Genomic DNA, 22,057 nt, shown 5'->3' with positions numbered 1-22,057 from the left:
TTGCCTACGTACCCTCAGCTTTCATCTTCTATAGAGACAACAGGCCTAAGAGGGCTCAGAGTTTCTTAATGCTGTGCATCCTAAGGAAATCCACTTAGGTATTCTGTGTTCCCTGATCCACCACCTAATAAGATTCCTTTATCTCTTGTTGTCATGGGAAGTACATATTAGCTGATTAATATTAATGTGATGGCTGATTAATATTAATGTCTGAAGCGATTCATACTTCACAAGGCACCGATGTTGATGAGTTTGGCCGAGCCCAGACAGCTGTCGAGCTGGATGCTTCCCCAGGGAGAGGACAGAAGCCAAGAATGACCCTTTCCTTCACTCTTGTTCGCTATGGACACCCTGTCATTAGCTGTGTCTGTCAGGCCCGGCAAGGAAGTGTGTTTGGACTCTGATTGTGGCAATTAAAATCCTTGCCGTCCAAGACAGCGCATTTTATCATTTAAATAGCATTTTACATTCTCCTAACATATTTCGCCAGCAACATTGTTAAATTCGGTGATAAAAGGTTATTTTTGCTTTTGAAGTTGAAATACGTTACCATTATCCCTTATCTGCCTGGAATTAGGAAGGTTTTCCGAACTTGATGTTCGGAAGGTTTCATTATCAAAATTTGCCAGACTTTATAAAGCAAACAGCCCTTCTCCTTTTTCTACCTGTTTTAATCAAAGATGGATGGAAGTGTTGTATTCTGACACTGGGGGTTGTTTGCAGAGGAAAAAAAAGGAGAGAACGTCTCTCCTAGCAGCCAGGGTTCTATATTGAGAGCTCACACAGGTCAGTGGGGGACTCATGCTCTCCTTCAGTAGGTGCCACTGCTCTCAAGGTCCCACATGCTTGCCCTGAGCATCCTGGAGGCCAGAAAGGTCAGGGCCCCCAAGCGTCCTATATTTAATTTTATGGGACACCACAGCCAGAGGCAGTACCATCAGCCAGTAAAATGAGACCAATGCCTGCCTGTGGCCGTACAGTTAGCCCCCCATGCTGGCGCTTGCTATCTGGCCTTCTGCTACCCACCCTTGCTGGGAACCCATTTTAAACCCTTTTCTTAAAACTCTGACCACCACCCACCGTCCATCTCTATGTCTCACCACCACCATCAGTATACTATCCATATACTGCCCCGCCTCCACACACATGCACCATGCATCGCATGCAACATCCACACGCATGCACCATACACTGCCATGTACCATACACACGCATGCGCCATGCACCATCACGCACCATCCTCGCCATCCCACCTGCCGTCAGCGTGCTATCATGTGCCCCTCCCCATCATCTATGCTTCACTGTGTCTAATATGGGGTGGGGGGGGAGTCACGACAAAGCACAGCAACTCCCCCTGTGGCAACAGGAGTATGAGACAGTGGCCTTTTATATCATGGGAGACCATGAAAACAGAGAAAGAGGGTCAGAACTAGAGTGGGCATTACATCCAAAAGCCATTCCCTAGTGGCCTACATCCATCCACCACTACCTGCCTCCCTAAAGCCTGCAAAATAGCATGGCCTTCTAAGGAACAAGAACCCACAGACTCCTGGCCTGTGGGGGAGATTTCAGATTTCCACCATAACACACATGTCTTGTAACGGATTGCTCACTCCTGTGTCATCCCCTACTCTGTCCTTTTATGGGAATCCTGCCTTTGCTTTGATATTCTATGCCATAAGAGTCTTCCCAAGATACAGCAGCTCTGCTGAGCATGAAGAGGCAGTTTTGGCCTGTAACTGGAACCCCATATTTTCCTCCTTCCAATTTCCCTCATTCTTGGTGCCAGGATGGGGATTAGTTCTATCCACAAGGAGGTGCGTACTCTTCCAGACTTCTGGCCCGAGACAGCTGGGTTCTATCCAGATCTGTCATGAAGTGAACCTTGACGTTGCCCTCAGGTCCTCTGAGCTCTCACTCTGCAGGGCAGGGGCCCTCGTTTCCAAGGAGCACTTGCTGTCCAGCATGTGAGACAGAAGCTAACCTAGGGCCACCTTGCCTGCAGCCTGCCATTCTTGGGGGAGCTCATCTCAGCAGAGCCATCTATCCTGGCCCGTCTCTGCATCTTTCACTTGGGAATACAGTTAGAGGCATATGGCTGAAAGCTCAGAACACCATCATCAAAACCATCCATCACTCCAAGCTACTCCTTGGAGCTCAGGGGATTTTTGGCTCCTGTAAATCCTTCTCTGAAACCCTTTCTTCGCAAAGCCTCGGGCATCAGAAACCCTCTGGTGCTCCAGCCAAGCTAGCTGCTATCCGACACCAACCAACCGTATACTGTGCTCACCCTGCTTCTTGTGCATAGTGTTACCCAGCATTTCCAACTCCCACCCTCCATACCCCAGTCTGCTCCCAAACAAACAGCAAACATGCTATCCGCAGCTGGAAGCATCCTTGGCGTGATTTATTACCATTGTTCCAATATTTTGTTTGGAGCAGTAAACCTTCGGATATAAATCAAGTCATTAGAAGGAATGACATTTAATCCTGCAGAAGGTGCCTCAGTGGGCAAGGCAGCTCCGAAGCTATTAATTCTTGAGAGGATGGGCCACCCACTCGCTCCACACATGGGCAAGGAAGGCCAAAGACACAAGCCTGAGCTCTTTCATTTCCTTGATTGGCATGTGTCATGACTACAAAGAGGGGCCCCAAATATCCTCTTGGTGAACTACTCTGGGGTCTTCCTTTCTCCAGAAACAGAACCCGGCCAGGAGGGGCCACCTCTGTGCCTGTTACCAGCCCACTTCATCCTTAGAACAGCCGTGATGGTTGTATTTCAAAGGAGGCCAGAAGACAGCTCAGAATATCTTTAACTGTCCTTTTCACCATGACCTCAACCACACAGGTGGTCATTACACAAGGACCAAGTTATATTTGCAGAGTCAAACCAGGTCTAAATGCCGAGCCTCAGTGTACTCAAGACAAAGAAGGGCTGAGGGGATCCAGAATATTCAGCTGACCGTCCACCCCAACCTAGCTCAACACTGGGATCCTTGCACACTCTGCCAGATAGAACTGGGGATAAAGCTGGGAGCATCTTCATTGAAGGTTTTCCTGAGGAGACCCAAATTCTAAGTACACATGACAAAGGGAGACGTTCTGGATCACCGTCTAATGCTTTTGTGCTGGGCTATTGCTAAGGAGTGTGGTGTTACAAGTGACGACGGTGTTGGGTGTCGCCAGGCTGCACGCTGCAGCTTGCGTCTCTGCTGCCTCCCACTGTTGAGGTGGGAGATGGACACAGTGGCTCATGTCTATGATCCCAACACTCCAGAGGCTGACCCATAAGTTTGAAGCTAGCCTGGGCTATAGAGTGAGAGCTTACCCTACCCCCCCAAATAAATAATAAACAAACAAACAAATAATAAAATCAAACTGAGGCATATAGTCCCAGACTGGCTAATAGGCACTGTTTGCACCCAGCCTCCACTGCCTATACATAGAGTTCTGCACTCCGGCAGTGTTCAGATATGCACTTCAGGTTTGGGCTAACACACATCACTCTTTCTTTCCCACTACTGGTCTTGCATTCCTGAAGGAATTTACTCTGGAGAGGACCCAGACCGTTTGTTGGGAGCTCTCCTCACCCTCCTCATGCTTGCCCTTGACCCACTAAGCCTCCATTAATTCAACAAAATCTACCACCCCCAGCTCCTCTCCCCCTGAGTTTACAACCTCTCATTTCCCATCCACGCCATGACGTCATTCCAAATTCATTTTCCCCTCTCCTTTGGGCCTCATTCACATCAGGCTGCTTCTGAGGTGCCCCAAGAGTGACCTTCGACTATGTATGTAGCCCTTATAAGTCCCTCCCTCACTTCCTCAGCCTCGAAGTCAGGGCCCTAGGAACAGTCAGCTTTCTTGGCTTTATAGTGCGTGGGGCTTGTGGGGCAGTGTGTATGGGGAATTCAGTCCTGCTGGGCACGTTACTGTCTTCATTGCCTCGGATGAGCTGGGGCCAGTGTGCTCAGCCTTCTTACAGTCTAGATGAGATCTCCAGGAAGAGAACCCCGAGGGACTGCATACAGGATCTGTGCTGGGCAGAGCAAAGGCTGGCCATTATAAAAACAGGAAAGGTGGTGTCTCTACAGGCATCTCTTGCCAAGCGCAATGCTCACATCTGTATTCTGAGGCCTTACCTGCTCTCCTATATACAGATCTTCAGAGCAAAGGCCTCCTGGGTTACTCTTGCCCCAGCCTTTGACTGTACCTGACTCCAAGTAGAAAGCCCTTCCTGGGAGATTCCCTTTCCTTTTCAAATGTGGACTATAGATACTCAGACACTTAGCAGGGAAAAGCCATGCCAACCTCTCCCCAACTCGCTGCCTCCCCCTGGAATGGTCCAGGATACTCCTGGCCTTGCCTTTGCAATCCAATCTGTCACTGGACAGAGGCCTCTGTGGTCAGATGCTGGATGGGATGGGAGGGCCCTGCTAATGTGGTTACCTGCCTATCCTACTGGGATCAGGACTGGGAGACTCAGGAACCCCTCTGGGTGAAGTCAGGGGTCAGCATTAGTAACCAGTATACGGCCACTAAGAATCAGAGCACCCACCTCTGAACCCCTAGACAGCCCTTAGGTGACCCTCTTTTCTGAGAGGGGGTGGGGTGGGCTGCCTCACTCAGGACAGAGTGTGAGGGACATGCCTGCTCTAAGGCAGCATCAGCCTAAGAAGGATTCGCTCTTCAGGGTATCACAAAGAGCAGCTGTGACAGGTCTGACAGCCACAGGCCGGCTCAGTAATTGACGCCACCGCCTGAGTGACACATCCAGAGGCCAGCTGAAGCTGGAAAGATCATTATCTTTCGGTCAGGCCACTACAGTAATGAGGCTGCCCCACTGGCCTCCAAAGGCCAGTAAGGGAGACAGTGAACTCTCTTGTCCTTGGAGTAGCCAACACAGGGCAGGGCCAGTCGATCCCAGCATGAGATTCTCCGCAGAGCCCCCGCAGGCTCCAGTTCCTTCGTGATCCTCATGTTTTTATTCCTTGGGACTCACTACTATTTAAACCAAATTCACCGCCTTCCCGCTGAGATGGTAGAGGGCAATCCATGGGTACCCTTAAGTTTGGTTGTTTAAGACAGAATCTCACATAGCCTAAGATGGCCTGGGGCCCACTTCGTAGCTGAGATTAGCCTTGAATTCCTGTGCCTTTGCTCCTGTCTCCCAAGTGTTAGAATGTTAGGCCTGTGACATCACACACAGCTCCATCATTATGTTTGTGACTCCCAGGCCCTGGGCCTCCATTCTGTTTTCCTACCACTCCAGTAAGTTCTAGTTTTTATATATACATACATACATACATACATACATACACACACGTACACACAGCACCAGCAAGAAATGGGCTCCTGGATGTATATGGCTATCTATCCAGCCCCAGCTCATCCTCCCCTTCCCCTTCCCCTTCCCCTTCCCCTTCCCCTTCCCCTTCCCCTTCCCCTTCCCCTTCCCCTTCCCCTTCCCCTTCCCTTCCCTTCCCCTTCCCCTTCCCTTCCCTTCCCCTTCCCCCTTCTCCCTCCTGCCCCTCTCCACTTGGCAATGCCATAATCACTCTCCTGGGACTTGTTCCCTTTCAGCAAAAACACCAGAGAGTCCAACTTAACACTCAAACCAGAAACCAGTAGCTGCTTTTCTCCACTCCCAGCCAGAACCCCCCCCCCCAGGTTCTACTGCTGATTTGAAGCCAGCTTTTACCAGCCGAGGACGGCCTTGCTCCATGTTCACAGCAACAGCATGAAATCTGCTGCAGTGGAAATATTTACATTTTGGAAATCAGCCCAGAGGTTAGATTTCTACCCAGCCCACTGCTCAGGTAGGAAGCTCACTCCTAGGCTGAAGCATTCATCTTGGCCTTCCTACTTGGTTTTACTATCATCTGGGCCAGGCCTCTGTGGTCTCTCACTGGTCAAGGATGGATGCTGCTGATCTGTCTTCAGGTCCTCATCACAGGGTGGTCCTTGAGTTCAGAACAAGCCCAGAGCTGAGGTCTTGAACCCTGGGAGATAAAGTCTGGTGCTTTTAGGACCATAAAGCCCCTTGTTTGCCAGACCCTTCCAGTCTTTTTAGTCCTGCCTTTTCTCAACACCCTTCAGTCTCTGTGTTCTTCCCTTCACCCTGATGGCCTGGCTCCTCTCACCTCATGAGTCTTGCTCTTAAGAGGCAAAGCAACTGGCTCTGCCAGGAATTGACCATATTCATTTCCCTGAGGTACCAACCACCATTGTCTTGTATCCTTGGCTGACTGGCCTTGCCTACTGCAGCCTCCAGTCCTTGTAGGCTGCACATGTGGAGTCCCTGGTCCCTGCCTGTCCCTAACTGTACTATAAAGTTTGGGACTGGGGCTAGAGAGATGGCTCAGTGGTTAAGAGCACTGACTGCTCTTCCAGAGGTCCTGAAGTTCAATTCCCAGCAACCACATGGTGGCTCACAACCATCTGCAATTAGATCTGACGCCCTCTTCTGGCTTGCCTGAAGACAACTACAGTGTACTCATATATGTAAAATAAATAAATAAAATCTTAAAAAAAAAAAAAGTTTGGGACTAAACTGTCCCTTTCTGGGCTATGACACTGTCAGCAATGGCAGCACACAATGGGACCCATCTAGGTATTCGTCCATGTTGAGTGGGTGAGCACATGGCAGTGGATAGCAGGGTTGTTCTGCTGTGGTGGCCAGAGGGCCAGCTGCCTAGGGTGCTGCCAGTGTTAGGGTGCTGCCAGTGTAGGAGACAGAAACAGGAGCTCCAGGGGGCCACAGGGCGCTGCTCATGGGTGTCATGAAGTTTGTCCCTGCTTGCCTTCTATGTATTCACTACCTGCTACCTGTCCTTCCAGATGTGCATTTAAGGGCACCTGAAGGACAGATAAGGCAAGTCTCAGGCTAAGCCATGTATGTAGACATCCCTGACATGTATGTACACTGTAACATACCTCTTTGCCATGCATGGTATCCTGGACCATAAGACATGGGGTCAAATCTCATCAACACACAAGCTGAAGTACAATGATCATGTGTGTGCTGTGACACCACATACACACACACACACACACACACACACACACACACACACACACACACACACACGACACAGTGGGAATCACCCACAGCTTTAAACAAAGAAGCACTTTGAAGCTGGAGTTCAGGGCCTCTCCCTATAGATGGGCGGAGCATACAGAGGAGTGACATGTTTAGGGCTTCATTCCCCCACCAAGTGATGGACAGGTGGTTGTTTGTGTGTCTGGTGGGGCAGCTGCTGGGTTCACAGACTAGCCAAGCGGCTGGCTGGTTGACTGACAGACAGCTTCTACAGGCCAATCTTTGACAGTTCCCAGGGAATTCACAGTGCAGGCTGAGCTGACAGGGAACTACCCAGTTGAATAAAGAATCCTAATCACAAAGGCAGGGAGTGGAATTACTAAACAAAACAAGAAGAGGCCAGATCCATCAGACCAGTGCCCATCAGTCAGAGAGACAAGGAGAGTCCTGCTTCCTTCCTCTACTGGCCTGCTCAGAGACCCTGTACTGCTGCAGCAGCTGTGCCCAAAAACACAGCTGCTGGAAAAAAGACCAAGACATCCAAATACCAGGATCTGCCAGCTTCCAGCTGGTGGGTTCCAAATGTCTTGTGCCACCTGCACCTCTGTGGACTTGCAAGATGAGGGAGACTTACAGAATTCAAAGTCACACAGCAACCAAGCCTGTCTCTCTCTCCCACCTACCTTACAGTCCCTAGCTCACAGTCTCCTTTTTTAATACACTGCCACCTCAATAAATGATGTGAATTGTACCCAGGTACCCAGGCCTAGTGTCACATACCTGTTATCCTAACATTCAAAATGCTGCAATGGAAAGATCATGAGTTTAAGGCCAGCCTGGGCTGTACAGCCAGATCCTGTCTCCAATAAATTAAAACAAAATGTCCAAACAACTCTTCTAAGCAGTGTCGCAGGATGAATCCAAACTCGAGGATCAGTGTAACCTCTGCTATGGATTCATGTGCTCCCCAAATTCATGTGTTTTCCATCTTAATCACCAGATTCATATGATGCTTGGTACTTGTGAGGGAATTAGAGTTCAGTGAGGTCCTGAGGCTAACCCCATCCCTTGATAGAATTAGGGTCTTAGAAAGAGCAGGCAAGCTTCAGCATAAGTCACCAGTAGAGCACTTGCCTGGAATCCATCAGCAAGAGGCCATGGGCATGGCTCAGTAGTAGAGAGCCTGCCAGGCTTCTGTGAGTCCCAGGGTTCGAACCCTAGAACTGCAAAAAGAAAAAGAGGTGGAGTGAGGAAGAGAGAAAGGCAGCCTGAGTTTGCAACTCCTGCCATCCTGCTGTGTGCTTTGATACTGCAGAAAGGCCCTCCCTCACAGGGTGCTGGACCATGCTCCTGGGCTTATAGGCTTCAGGACTGTGAAGTATGCTTGGTCCATTCCCAAGTCTTGGGCATCCAGAAGATGAACCCCCGGCAAACCCTCATCTGGCTGAATTCACTTAGGATTAGAACAACTAGAGGACACCCACCCAGAGAAGCCAAGGCTCCAGGCTGGAGGCTGGATGTCCCTGCAGGGACAGTGACTGCTGAGTGTACCACCTGAGAATGACTGGTCTGAATTCCTCTTCCCATGAAGTGCACATGCCAACTTCTGAGCCAGCTTCAGGGTCCAGGAGCAGCTAACATCTGTGTGAGGAAGGGCTCTACTGACTGGAACCTCCATGTGCAGGCATGCACTGTAACCAGTCCAGGCAATGCCCTGTAATCTAGCAATTTAGTAAATTGAATTTTCCTCTGAACACACGTGAGGATTTAAAGCCCTTTCGTGAGGTTCCTTTCATCCAAATTTGGTGCCTAGAGCCCAGGCTGCTCTCTAATTGCTAAGCACTTGGGTCTTTCACGTTGCATCTCATCTGCATACATAAATGGGCTGACCCGGGTAAAGACGCCTGTTCACTGAGAGGCATTTAGAGAGATCCATGGAGCAATTCAACCCTCACCCCTGAGCCAGCAGAGGTCAGAATGACCTGGACTGGAGGGAAGTGAGCCACAGGAAGTGTGTCCACAACAAGGCCGCTGCCACAGGAACAGGACCCTAGCTTGATGTGCCACAGATGGCAACAACCAGCTGGGGTGTTTAATGTCAGGGGAAGGCAGGGCCCCCTAGCCATCAAGCCATGACCTGACCACCTAACAGGCACCTGCCACTCCTTCTAGGCTATGGAACCACACTAGAGAAAAATACTCGGAAAGGATTAGGAACTCTAGTCAGAGCTCTAGGAAAGAGAGACCCAACTCCCACCCCACATCTGGTACCAGCACAGTCTGGTAGCATCTGCCTTACCACAAGCATTCATTGAGCCCCTAGAGTATACAAGGCATCGCTCCAGTCTAACAAAGGTAAACAAGACAAAGTCCCTCCCTACAGACATCAAACACAGTCCTTCAAGACTCCAAAGATTCTACCCCACCCCGCTGCCAAGATCTAGGCTGCTCCTGTGTGGCCCCTGGGACACTCTACAGACCCATAAAAACATATCTCCTGATCCAGGTTGAATTGTGTGCCCTCCCCCAAATCAGACATCTTTATCCCCAGTGCTCATGACTGTGACCACACAGGCTCTCTGCATGCATAATCAAGTAAAGAGAATTCTTTGGGGAAGATAACCATGGAAAGACAACAGGCAGGAACTAGATGTACGTTATCCAAAGCCAGGGAACACCCTGGAATTGCCAGAAGCTGGAAGAGAGACGGATCCTTCCTAGGGGCTTGAGAGGAAGTGTAGCCTGCCAGCCGCTTTCTTTCTTATTTTATTTTCTTTTATGTATATCGAGTGGTTTGCCTTCACGTATGTATGTGTACTACACAAGTGTCTGGTACCCTCAGAGATTATAAGAGCACCATATCCCCTAGACCTGGAGTTACAGATGGTTGTGAGCCACAGTGTAGGTACTGGTAACCAAACCTGGGTCCTCTGCAAGAGCAGTGAGTGTTCTCAGCCACTGAGCCATCTCCCCACCCCCAGCCATTTCATGTCTTGACTTTCAGCCTTCCAAAGGGACAGAACTGCTTTGATTTTTCTCCCTAGATTCTTACTAGCAGCTGCCATATAGGAAAGCAAGCCAGCTTAGCTGGCCCAGGGGACGCCAGCCTTCATCTGCATGTTTGGTAAATGTATTAGAGCCTCAGATGGATGGCAAGAATAACGAAGAACTGACTAGTAGTGTGGGTGGGCCTTACCCAATCCATTGAAGCTCTTGAGAAGGAAGAAAGATTCACATTATCAAAGAGAGAATTCTGCCTTCAAATGGTTTTTTGACTTGATCTGTAATATCTTTGCCTTCCAGGTTGCCCTATGTATTTGTCATTACATGAACGAACTCCTTAAAATATCTCTCTCTCTCTCTCTCTCTCTCTCTCTCTCTCTCTCTCTCTCTCCTTTACTCACCTGTTTCTCCCCCCTCCCTTTTTCATTCCATCATTTCCATGTAAGTACTTCTTGTTGAGTGTGGTTTTTTTCTTCAGAACCCTAGACAACAGCCCCTCAGTCAGGAACCTCCCATGTGTCCTGTGATAGGGTACCTGGCTGCTTGCTTAGGCACCGTCTCTGAGCCAAATGGGCAGGGCACCCTCCCATTCCCAGGCTGTTCCCTGTACCAGGATTTTGGCCTCTCTGCTCAGCTCAGCGCTGGTCACATGCAGGGTCTGCCCTGTGGCTCTGGGTCCTGTCAGAGCAGGTGTCCGGCACAGATTTTTCATCAAGAAGTGGAAACCATGCTGTAGACCCTGAAGCCTGAGATGCCCAGGACACCAGTATGTCCACTAGTCCTGGGGGGGTATGAGGGGTGGTGAACATGGTCTCTGTATGAGTTGTGGGGCAAAGGGAGAAAACCCTGAGCCTGGGGGACCAATCCAAACTCCAAGGACTACCTGGGCAAGCGTCAGTATGAACAGGCATGCGAAGAGACAGTGTGGACTGCTATGAGGTATCTTCAGCAAGAAGATTCAAGACTTGAGGGTGAACTTGGACCTGGAGCCCACCCTCTGCCTCTCCTGACCCTCGCTCTCTCCCACCCCTTTCTTTCTGTTGTTGACTCCTTTACAGTGGCTCTCCTCTGTGGACCACAGAGTCCAGAGTGGCAAGACCCTTTCAACACTGTCTGCCAGGACCTGGAATTGGGTTTGAGTAGCCCAAGCAGCTGTCACCCTCACATGTCACATACCTGGCAACATAAGGCATTTGCAGGCCTTTCTAGGTACTGTTACACATTAGTGCCAGTTGTCTACACCATCTGACCATAGGGCTGGCTACTTTTCTTCCCCAGTTTTTCCTGAACATTAGGGATTAGGGTTTCAGCATGGAACCCAATAGATCTCCTTTGATCTCTGCAGAGGGGAATACATAAGGTCCTTCTTCTCAGAATCCCCACATGCTAGTGAAGCCCTTCCCCAACTCAGTCACAGACTTAGACCTCCTGATTATGAAGAAACTAGGTGAGAACCAAGCATGTTGTTACACACCTTTAACCCCAGGACCTGGAAGGCTGAGACTGGAAGATTGCAGGTTTGAGGTCAGCCTGGGCTGTGTAGTGAGACAGTGTCAAAAATAAAATGGAAGAAGATAAAGAAGGAAAGTGGAAGAAAGAAACCAGGCTTTGTGGGACTGGAAATGTGGCTCAGTTGTAAAGTACTTGCTTATTTAGATCTGCCCAATGAGGGGCTCAGTGGTAGAGCCCCTGTCTAGAATCCCCCAGTGAGGGGCTGGGGGTGTGGCTCAGTGGTAGAGCCCCTGCCTAGAATCCCCCAGTGAGGGGCCGGGGGCGTGGCTCAGTGGTAGAGCCCCTGCCTAGAATCCCCCAGTGAGGGGCCGGGGGTGTGGCTCAGTGGTAGAGCCCCTGCCTAGATCCCCCAGTGAGGGGCTGGGGGCGTGGCTCAGTGGTAGAGCCCCTGCCTAGAATCCCCCAGTGATGGGCTCATCAGTAGAACATTATCCATGAAACACTGAGTTTCACCCACAAGGAAGGAAGGAAGGAAGGAAGGATCAATCGAAGGAAAGAGGCAAAAGGATAAGCCTTGCCTATCATCATTAGCTTTAGCTTCCCTTTAACTGATAACCAAAAAAGGTTTTAGGCCAAAAACTGTGAAGAAAAACTGCAGACAATGAAGAGTTCACGGCACAGAGCACATTCAGCAGCCCCCATGACTCGTGCCTTGTTTCTTCTCACCGGTGCTCACTCTTCTCACGTTGTGTGTGTTTCTTTGAATGTCATCTTTCCAGAAGGAGAAAGTAGCTGTTTATTTCCTGCTGTGCAGAGGGTTGAAGGGCTCTTACAGATAGTGAGCAGGTATCCCAGACACTGAGAGCAGAGAGAGGGTGTGGCTGACCTTGAGGGTCTCCTGTCCTGGGTGATGTGTAAGACAGATACACAGATACACAGATACACAGCCTTCCTTTGGAAGGAAGAGGGGATTGAGGATTCCTACTTAACACTGCCTAGCACACTCACTTTGCTGTCTTTTTCCCCTGGAGGTGAAATCTAGGACAAATACCCTACCACTGAGCCACGCCCCCAGCCCCTCACTGGAGGATTCTAGGCAGGGGCTCTACCACTGAGCCACGCCCCCGGCCCCTCACTGGTTCCTCTTAAGTATATGCTTTACCTACAGAGCCACGGCCCCAGCCACTGGTTTTTCTAACTGGATTCAGGCTGAGCTTGAACTTACTCACTGCCTAGGCCAACCTTGGACTGGTGCTCCTCCAGCTTCAGCCTCTTGAGGACTGGGATTACTATGCCCTGCAAAATTCAGTTTTTATCTAGACTGTTTACTTCGGGCCTTGGGAGGAGTTTGAGGTGGCTGTATTGAAGCCATAGCCTCCTCTTCTTATGAGCCCCTTGCTACTGATGCCTGAGGATTAACTGACCCTTAGCTGACCCTTCTGGTCCTGAAAGGCAGTATCCTGAGGCATGCACATACCCGCCCAGCTTCATACACTGATGTCTGGCTTTGGATTGCCCAGAGCTTCCACCTTTATTTATGCAAGACATGGAAAAGCCACTCTCTTCCTGGGAGCTGAACCATTGGCACGAGCATGCGCAAGAGGCGGGGGGGGGGGGGGGGGTTGGGAGGGGGGGGATGGGGACCGGAAGGGTCAATTGCATTCCCTTCTTTATGGTTCTGTCTGTTCAGAAGTGGCCGTGTAGGAATCAGGGTCAGTGTCACCTAATGAACTGCCCCCGAGTTTAAGGGTTGGGATCGTACAGCTTTGGGCATACTCTCAGCTCCACATAAGAGCAGTCCTTTTATCTGTTTTTAATTGCAATATAAAATTTCTCTGCCAAGTGGACCGTTGGCAGCCAGCTTGGCTTGGTGGGCAAACGTGTCTTTGGGTTGTATCCAGGAAGGAGTTTCCCTTCATCCTGTGCCCTTGGTTCCCCAGGACTGGCCATCTATTGAAGCTCCCCAGTGGCTTGGAGGCAGCATGCACGAGACAGGGTCCTCCTGCCCCTCTGCACAGGTGAAAGGGGACAAGGTCCACAGCCCTAGCTGCTCTTCTGCCAGCAGCGGCTCTTCAGCCCCACTCCTGGCCAAATTTAGCATGGCTCCTTTGCTCCAGAAAAGGAGTATAAATAAGTACCATCACACCTTGACAGGTTGACAGGAATGACAACCAGAGTAAATCCCCGTGTCTGAGACTCTGTGGAGAAGAGGTGATTTAGCAGAGCCAGCTGCCGTCACCAGAAGAAAATAATTAAGGAACGCCGTGTTGGAGAGGGAAGCGGAGCGGCTGCAGCGGGTCCCTTCTGGTGAAGGGATCTGTCATCGTTGGCAGTGGGAGAGGACCCCGCGCGCCAAAGAGAAATGAGCTCTGGAAGCTTGTGCTAGAGGATGAGCTTAGGAGGCAGGCAGGAGGGAGAATGGAATAGGCTCGGGATGAGGGGACACCTGGCAGGGACTTTACCTCCAAGCCAGGCACCCATTGCTCATCCCACTTCTGCATGGAGCTCCCCCCAGCCCCAGTCTCTTTGGAAGAGATCAGAAGGCTTGTTTGCAGGCTTCCCATGTATATATGTATTTGTGTTCGTATACACACAGACTTGTGAATACCCAGGAAGGTATGTCCTTCATCCCAAAAGGGCATCACTTGTACCCAATCCAAGACTACCAGAAGAAAGTGATGGTGTGCCCAAGGTCTGCCTCTCCTTCCGTCTGTGAAGATTTGGATTCAAAATGGCTCCCACGGGCTCATGTTTTGAACACTTGGTCCCCAGCTTGTAAGGGGCCCTGGCAGGAGAAATGAGTCACTAGGGTAGACCTTTGAGTTTACACCCACTTCTGGTTCTGTTCCAAGTACACCACTGTGGGAGGAGTTTGCATGATGCTCCTGTTACTATGACTACCACATGACTCTCCTACAGTAGTGGACTGAAATCTCTGAGACTGTACACCAAGATAAAGTCTTCCTCTCTCAAATTGTTTCTGGCAAGTGTTCAAGCCACAGCAATGAGAAAGTGCTTAATGCATTTAAGTGCTTTAGCACTTGGGAGCTAAAGAAGGTTCCAGAAGCTATGTGTGGTAGTCCACACCTATAGTCTTAGCAGAAAGCCAAAAGCAGGAGGATTATAAATGTGAGGCCAGCTTGGTATAAAAATGAGGCCCCTTCTTGAAAAAGAAGACTCTGGAGTCTCAGGAACTAGCTTGATGAGTTCAGTGTTTGTTATGCGAGCATAAAGGACTTTCTGCTCACAAGTATCAAAGTAAAAAAGCCCTTGTCAGTGCTGGGGATATAGAATCCCAAGGGCTCACTAGTCTGGCTGAAGTGATAAGTGAGAGACCCCCAATGAATAAGGTAGCCAGAGATAGAGGAAGACTTGTCCCCACCCATACATGCACACACACACATAGGCACACACACATGTGCGCACACACACCTGCAGATACTCATAAATGCACACACATAGACCTGAAAAAATTAGGAAGAGGAGAGTTGAGGAAAATACCACATGCATGCTCACACAAATGTATTCACTATACATCCGTGCACACACACAGTGACAGTTGTAGGAAACTCAGGGCATCTGGGCTTTCCATCCCAGAAGAAACCGTGGTTGGCTTCCTTGCTTGGTAATGAATGAAGGAGATGTAGGCACAGCCTCACTCTGGGCACCATGAGATCAAGGAAACAGCACTGAAGCCAAGAAACTGGATCCCACAGAGAAATCCACTGTATGGATCAGTGACAACCTGGATATCTCCTCAACAGCTTAGCCACTGGCCTCTGCTCAATCCACAGGGGAAGTGCTGGCCCTCCAGAACTACTTCTTCCCTTCTCAGCCAGGAACTGGTCAGGTGTGGCTGGGCCCAGTGCCCCCCCACCCCCAACATGCTGGCCATCACTCTGGCTCTCTGCTTGTGTGAGGGGCAACTATTTTTCTGATTGTGACTGGCTTTCAGCAAAAGTTCAGAGTGCAAACATCCACTCCAGGACCCAGGAACAGAGTCGCTGACATCTCAGTGGACAGATGAGATCTGAAGTAGACGATCTCTCAACAGAATATCGGCCTTCTCAACCAACCGCCCACCAACGCACCAAATGATTTGAAGCCCTCTTTGTCTGCCCTTTGGTGGGCAGAGGGAACATTCTAGAACTTGGTCAACATAATGGTTTGGGTATGAAATGTCCCTCCTAAAGGCTCATTATGGCTTAAATGTGAAATGTCCTTCCCAGGCTCAGGTGTCCGAACACTTGGCCACCATCTGGTGGCGCTGTTTGAGAATGCTGTGGAACCTTTAGGGCACACAGCCTAAATGGCAGGTATAGGACTGCAGGGGCTGGACTAGAGGACTATACCCAGCCTTGGTTTTGGCCTAAGATCTCTGGTTTCTTTTCTTTTTTTTCTTTCTTTTTTTTTTTTTTTTTAAGATTTATTTATTTTTATTTATACAAGTACACTATAGCTGTCTTCAGACACAGAGCAGATGAGAGCATCAGATCCCATTACAGATGGTTATAAGTCACCACATTGTTGCTGGGAATTGAACTCAGGACCTCTGGAAGAACGGTCAATGGTCTTAACCGTTGAATCATCTCTCCAGCCCAGATCTCTGGTTTCTTTTTTTTTTTTTTTTTTTTTTTTTTTTTTTTTTTTTTTTTGGTTTTTCGAGACAGGGTTTCTCTGTGTAGCCCTGGCTGTCCTGGAACTCACTCTGTAGACCAGGCTGGCCTCGAACTCAGAAATCCGCCTGCCTCTGCCTCCCAAGTGCTGGGATTAAAGGCGTGCGCCACCACTGCCCGGCAGATCTCTGGTTTCTTAATGGTTGAGATATAATAGATCATTTTCCAACCAGAGATAGAAGCCAAGCCATCCTGCCTCACCCACCATGGAATTGTGAAACAAAAGTAAATCCTTCTGTATTGCCTCTGTCTTAGATTTTTGTCTCAACAACAATAAAAGTATTGGTACAAGGTTCGTATGCTAGAGGCTTGGTCCTCTGCTTTTGGCCCTATTTAGAAAGTTCTGAGAACTTTAAAGGATGAGATTTAGCTTGAAGAAGAGAGTCACTGGAGGTAGGTCTTTGAAGGCATCTGCTCCTAGGCCCTGTCCCGTCTTGCCTTCTCAGTTTCCTGATCAGCTGTGAAGTGAATGACTTCCTCTACCACAAGCTTCAGCTACCATGATGCTCTCTGTCCAAGCACCCGAGGCCAGGCAACCATGGACTGATCCCTCTAGAACTGTGGCCCTAAATAAATCTTTCCTTTAAAAAAATTTTTTTATTTATTTTAATTTTCTGTGTATGGGTGTTTGCTGCATGTATGTCCACATGTGTGTAGTACCCACAGAGGCTAGAAGAGGGCACTGGAGTCTCTGGAACTGGAGTTACGGATGGTTGTCAGTTGTCATGTGGTGCTGGGAATTGAACCCAGGTCCTCTGGAAGAGTCAGTCGCAAGAACTCTAAACTGCTAAGCAGTCTCTCCAGCCACCCCCCTCCCCGGTATCATTATGCCTGCAGGCCAGAAGAGGGCACCAGATCTCATTATAGATGGTTTTAAGCTTGAACTCAAGACCTCTGGAAGAAGAGCAGCCAGTGAGCCATATCTCCAGCCCAGTATTTCTTCTTTTAATTGGTTTATTTCAGACATTTTGTTATAGCAACCAGAAAAATAATCAACACAGACAGCAGCATATAGATTTCTCTGCATCTTCCCCAAGTCACCAATCAGCATCTGCCCAGGCTTTGGTTCTGTTTGCACTTTTAGGGGACATCAGGATGAGCCAGAAATGGACATCATCCCTGTGACTATACCAAAAAGGCCAAAGCTACGCCGTAAATGTCCAGGCAAGGGAAACTCCCAGGGGTGGAGAAATACCTTTCTTCTATGGGGCTGGTGTGTGCAAGTATTGTCTTGTTCAAATATAGAGCAGGGTATGGTGACAGGCATGGAGAGAGGCTGGAGGAGAGTTTTCAAAGGGTATTTTGTGAGTTAACAACAGGGCCAGGCGGAGGTAGCCTGAGGGGATCCTGACTGTTGGGCTGGGCAAGTATGTGGTTCCTCCATGCTACCACTGTTTAACGCTTCTCTCTCCTCTCTTGCCTTCCAGGTATAAAGTTCAGCATCAGGCCGCAGCAGCCCCAGCATGTAAGTTCCAAGAATCCCATAAATTTCAGATGGGGTTGGGGAGGAGGGACAGGCAGTGTTGGAGAGGGTGAGAAAGACAATTCAGAGCTTATGCTGAATCCATTCATATGAAGAAAAATGTGTTGGGTTTTTTCCAGAAGCCTTGGGAATAAAACCTGGGGCTTTGGCTCCATGAATTTCCCTTCTCTGTTAGATGACTCCTTTGGACTGTATTAACAGACACAATAAATCTGTGCCGGCCGCCTGCAGGCTACCAGCAGCACCCCGCCCTGTCCCACCAGCGTACCAAACTGAGGTTCCTGGGGGGACTGCTCCACCTTGTGGTAGAAATTATATTTGTCGTTCAGGTCCCACATTTCTGCAATACCGTATAGACCCTAGCCACTTTTCTTCCTGTTCTAGGATAGCCACTTGAAGATACCCACAGAAAGGGCCACACGAGATTCACCCAGCGGGTTCCCAAGAGGCCTCCAACTGCAGGCGCCTGACCAGCCTCGACCTCACCCGAAGGCAGCCGGGTCGCCTTTACGACTCCGGCAGCGCAGGCGGAGGCTGCTCATCAAAAAGATGCCAGCTGCAGGGACCATCCAAGGCAACAACTCGTCTGAAACCTTTATCCAGCCGAGAGCCCGCACCATGGACAGTCGTTGGGTCAGCCTGCACCAGACCCAGCAGGAGCGTAAGCGTATGATGCAAGAAGCCTGTGCCAAGTACAGGGCCAGCAGCAGCCGCAGAGCTGTAACCCCCCGCCACGTCTCCCGCATCTTCGTGGAGGACCGCCACCGTGTGCTGTATTGTGAGGTGCCCAAGGCAGGTTGCTCCAACTGGAAGCGGGTGCTCATGGTGCTGGCAGGGTTAGCCTCATCCACTGCAGACATCCAACACAACACCGTCCACTATGGCAGCGCCCTCAAGCGCCTGGATACTTTCGACCGGCAGGGCATCGTGCACCGGCTCAGTACCTACACCAAGATGCTCTTTGTCCGGGAACCCTTTGAGCGGCTGGTCTCTGCTTTCCGAGACAAATTTGAGCATCCCAACAGCTACTATCATCCTGTCTTTGGCAAAGCTATCCTGGCCCGGTACCGTGCCAACGCTTCGCGGGAAGCACTGCGGACTGGCTCTGGTGTACAGTTCCCCGAGTTCGTCCAGTACCTGCTGGATGTCCACCGGCCCGTGGGCATGGACATTCACTGGGACCATGTTAGCCGGCTGTGCAGCCCCTGCCTCATCGACTATGACTTCGTGGGCAAGTTTGAGAGCATGGAGGACGATGCTAACTTCTTCCTGCGTCTCATCCATGCGCCTGGGAACCTGACTTTCCCAAGGTTCAAGGACAGACACTCCGAGGAGGCGCGGACCACATCGAGAATCACCCATCAGTACTTCGCTCAGCTCTCCTCGCTGCAGCGACAGCGAACCTACGACTTCTACTACATGGATTACCTGATGTTCAACTACTCCAAGCCTTTCTCGGACCTGTACTGAGAGCCAGGCCTGCTGGTCAGGGGCGTGGTCTGCCGGTCTTGTCTGCTCACCTGTGCATAGGCATCCTCCAGGGACAGCTCTGAGGATGTGAGGCCTATGGCTGTGGCTCTAAGTGGGCCACAGAGGCCCAGACAATGGACCTTGACCCTTGTCCCACACCCATTTCCTCACCGGGTTGGCTGAGTTTGATACTGAGCATTCAGATGGATGCTCTAAGAATTCAGCCGAGCTATGTGACCAGGGAAGCCTGAGGCCCAGAAGAGGGCCCCAGCGGTAAGGGATGTCTAACATCCCCTTATCCTTTGCCTTGTACCAAACCACGTGGTTTGCTGTTTTTCTATGACCTGGGGGTGGGGTGGGGTGGGGGTGGGGGGTCTGAATAAAGCACATGGTTTTCAGAGCAGTGGTGTATACTCCAGGTCCCTGTTATGAGTTCATAGGGACCTTGCTCTATGCTTTGGGGAGTCTTAGAAATTTTTTAAAAGATTTATTTTACTATGAGTTATATGTGAATATGTGCACATGAGTGCAGGTGTCTTCTGAGGCTGGAGGGGTCAGTTCCACACACACCCCCCCCCCAGTGGAGTGACAGGCAGCTGCGAACCTCCCAGTAGGAGCTTAAACTCGAGAGCAATCTGAGCTCTTAACCGCTGAGCCTGCTTTTGTTTGGTTGAAACAGGATCTTGCTGCGTATTTCCAGCTTGTTTGTTTGTTTCAGTTCTTTCTCTTTCCAGACCACCTGTGGGCCCTGTTAGAGCTAAGTCCCTGAGAGAAAAGAGAGACTGCCCCCACTGAGGGAGTGGAATTCCTTGCCTCACCTTGCAGCAGGTCCTCTGAGGACTGCCAGAACAGGGGCAAGCTCCCTATCAGGTGCCCATTAGGGCTGCCCCTGGGGCTCCATAAGGTACTGAGCGTCACAGTTTCTGTGACTCTCACTGTGGGGAGCGATGCTGTCCTCAGCTTCCTAGACATCTACCATAAGCTGGCTAAAGCCAGCACATCCCTGACCCAGAATGTGACCCTCAGCCTTATCTATTCACCTGATCAAACACCTCAAGGCTGACAGCTTACCCACCCTTGAGGAACCGGCTTTGGGGGAGGGGAAGGAGGGATAGTACGTGAAACCTCTCACCTCACCTAAGTGTACAGTTCGATGCCAGAACTGATTCTGAAATTGTCACAAGCCAGAGTGACACCGGAAAGGTCCCAGGGGAAGTACTGATGGTGCTTACAGTACGGGTGTGACTGGGGCTGTGTGCACTGTGTCTTCAGGGAGAGGAAAGCACTTTGTATTAGGAGCAGATGTGGTTTGCCTGTTTCCCCAGGATTGCTGAGGACCTCTGCCTGCCTTTCTGGATCTGTCTGTGGGGCAGATATATCCAGGTCCTCCTGGGAGACCGTTCCTAAAGCTGTTCCCACTGGTGGGGAAGCTGATTTGGATCCCTAAGGAGAGGCAGCACCAGGTCCCCAGGGCAGTAGATGCTGTTGGAATCCAGCTGGCTTTACACTGGCTGCAGCTAGTCCACCTCCATTTTGACTGTAGTAGACTCTGGAATCTTCCAGGATTGGAACATGTAACTGAGGCTGCCTTCTGTCTTGAAACCACATTCATCCAGGAGCCCTGAGCAAGGGTGAGGCTGGTTCCAGCTGGAAGTGACCATCTGATAGGGAAGGACCCAGAGGGATGGGGAGGAGGCTCCAGTCACAGCCTGAGGGACTTAGGAAATTCGTTGAAGGCAGATGTCCAGAGGCTCAGAAAACCAAGAAGGTCACCCTCACCAGAGCCAGAACCAGCTGTAGGCAGATCTATGTGAAAGAAAGCTACAGAGGACTGGCTAACTGTGGCCCAGAAATAGCAGACCAAGTGAAACTGAATTCACAATACAGAAAGTGTTCCCGGTTGTGGGTACATTTGGCAGAGCCTGGGGCAGAGCGTCTAGTAGCCTCTGCTCAGCAAAAGGACACCTAGAGACCCAGCTGGGCAGCCTGTACTGCAGCTTGGTCTGCTGAAGCTCAGGGGCAATCAGGATTGCCCTGGGCTACCACCAAAGAGAGAGGGAGGAAGGGAAGCTGGAAGGGGAAGTAAAAGAGTTAGGGAAAGAGAGAGCATGTGTCAGGGATAGGTTAAAAATAAGAAACCCTCACAGGGTCACTCTTCAGCGGCACCCAGACATGAACTGAGCTGGACAGGCCTCTGTTTTAAGGGAGGAGGGGACAGGACACAGGACAATAACCACCACCTTGGTGGTCCCCAGGATGGCCATCAACTGAAGGCCATAGCCCCAGCCCTGAGGCCCTGCCTGGAATTCATCGAGGCACACTGTGGAACACAGGAAAGAATGTGCATGCAGGAATATGTGTCTGTCTCTCTATCTATTTGTATGTCCCTCCTGGAGCCTGAGAGTAGAGTTCAAAGCCCTCAAATCCCCTGGGGAGACATTCAAAATCCAGACAGGTTGACCCAGACCCAGTGCCAAGCAGACAGGACAAACCACTTCTCTCTCACATGTAGTATAATTGCCGCCAACAGGGACTTTATAGGTGCAGAACCAGTCATGACCAGCAGGTGGGGCCAAGTCCCTGCTCCCGGATAGAAGCCAGTGCATCCCTAACTGGGCCACCAGGTGGCAGCAACATTCTAGAGTGGGTGATCTGCTTTCTAATCCACTGGTTCCAAAAGAATCTTGAATTCAAACACCAAGCTCCCCAGCACCTCAACTTCCCTCATACCTCATACGGGCCAAGAGGGGTCAAGAGCAGAGTTACCAACACCAAGCAAGGCAGTGTTTTCCACTGTCCATCCAAAAGATAACAGGTATTCTCTGACCTTACTGGAAACACACATGCATGTGCGTGCGTGTGCGCGCACACACACACAACGTGCAACCCCATTCTCACATTGACACACACTTGTTCTTAAAAGGCCAAATC

The 22,057-nt window shown here is 50.3% G+C and overlaps 1 protein-coding gene across 2 annotated transcripts in view; it reads left to right on the top strand.

Annotated features, from left to right (window-relative positions):
• Chst8 (carbohydrate sulfotransferase 8) overlaps nucleotides 1–19,825 on the top strand; it is a 136,311-nt gene extending 116,486 nt beyond the window's left edge. For both annotated transcript variants that reach the window (XM_034513732.2, XM_076932113.1), the window contains exons 3-4: nucleotides 17,601–17,638; nucleotides 18,041–19,825. In XM_034513732.2, the coding sequence (XP_034369623.1) occupies nucleotides 17,601–17,638; nucleotides 18,041–19,126 (1,124 nt within the window). In that variant the 3' untranslated portion in view covers nucleotides 19,127–19,825. The remainder of the gene's footprint in view (nucleotides 1–17,600; nucleotides 17,639–18,040) is intronic.
• The last annotated feature ends 2,232 nt before the right edge of the window (nucleotides 19,826–22,057 follow it).

This window comes from Arvicanthis niloticus, chromosome 1, assembly GCF_011762505.2.
Source record: "Arvicanthis niloticus isolate mArvNil1 chromosome 1, mArvNil1.pat.X, whole genome shotgun sequence".
In the NCBI taxonomy this organism is placed as follows: Eukaryota; Metazoa; Chordata; class Mammalia; order Rodentia; family Muridae; genus Arvicanthis; species Arvicanthis niloticus.
Note: the sequence above shows the minus strand (reverse complement) of the source record. Positions and strands in the feature narration are given on the sequence as shown.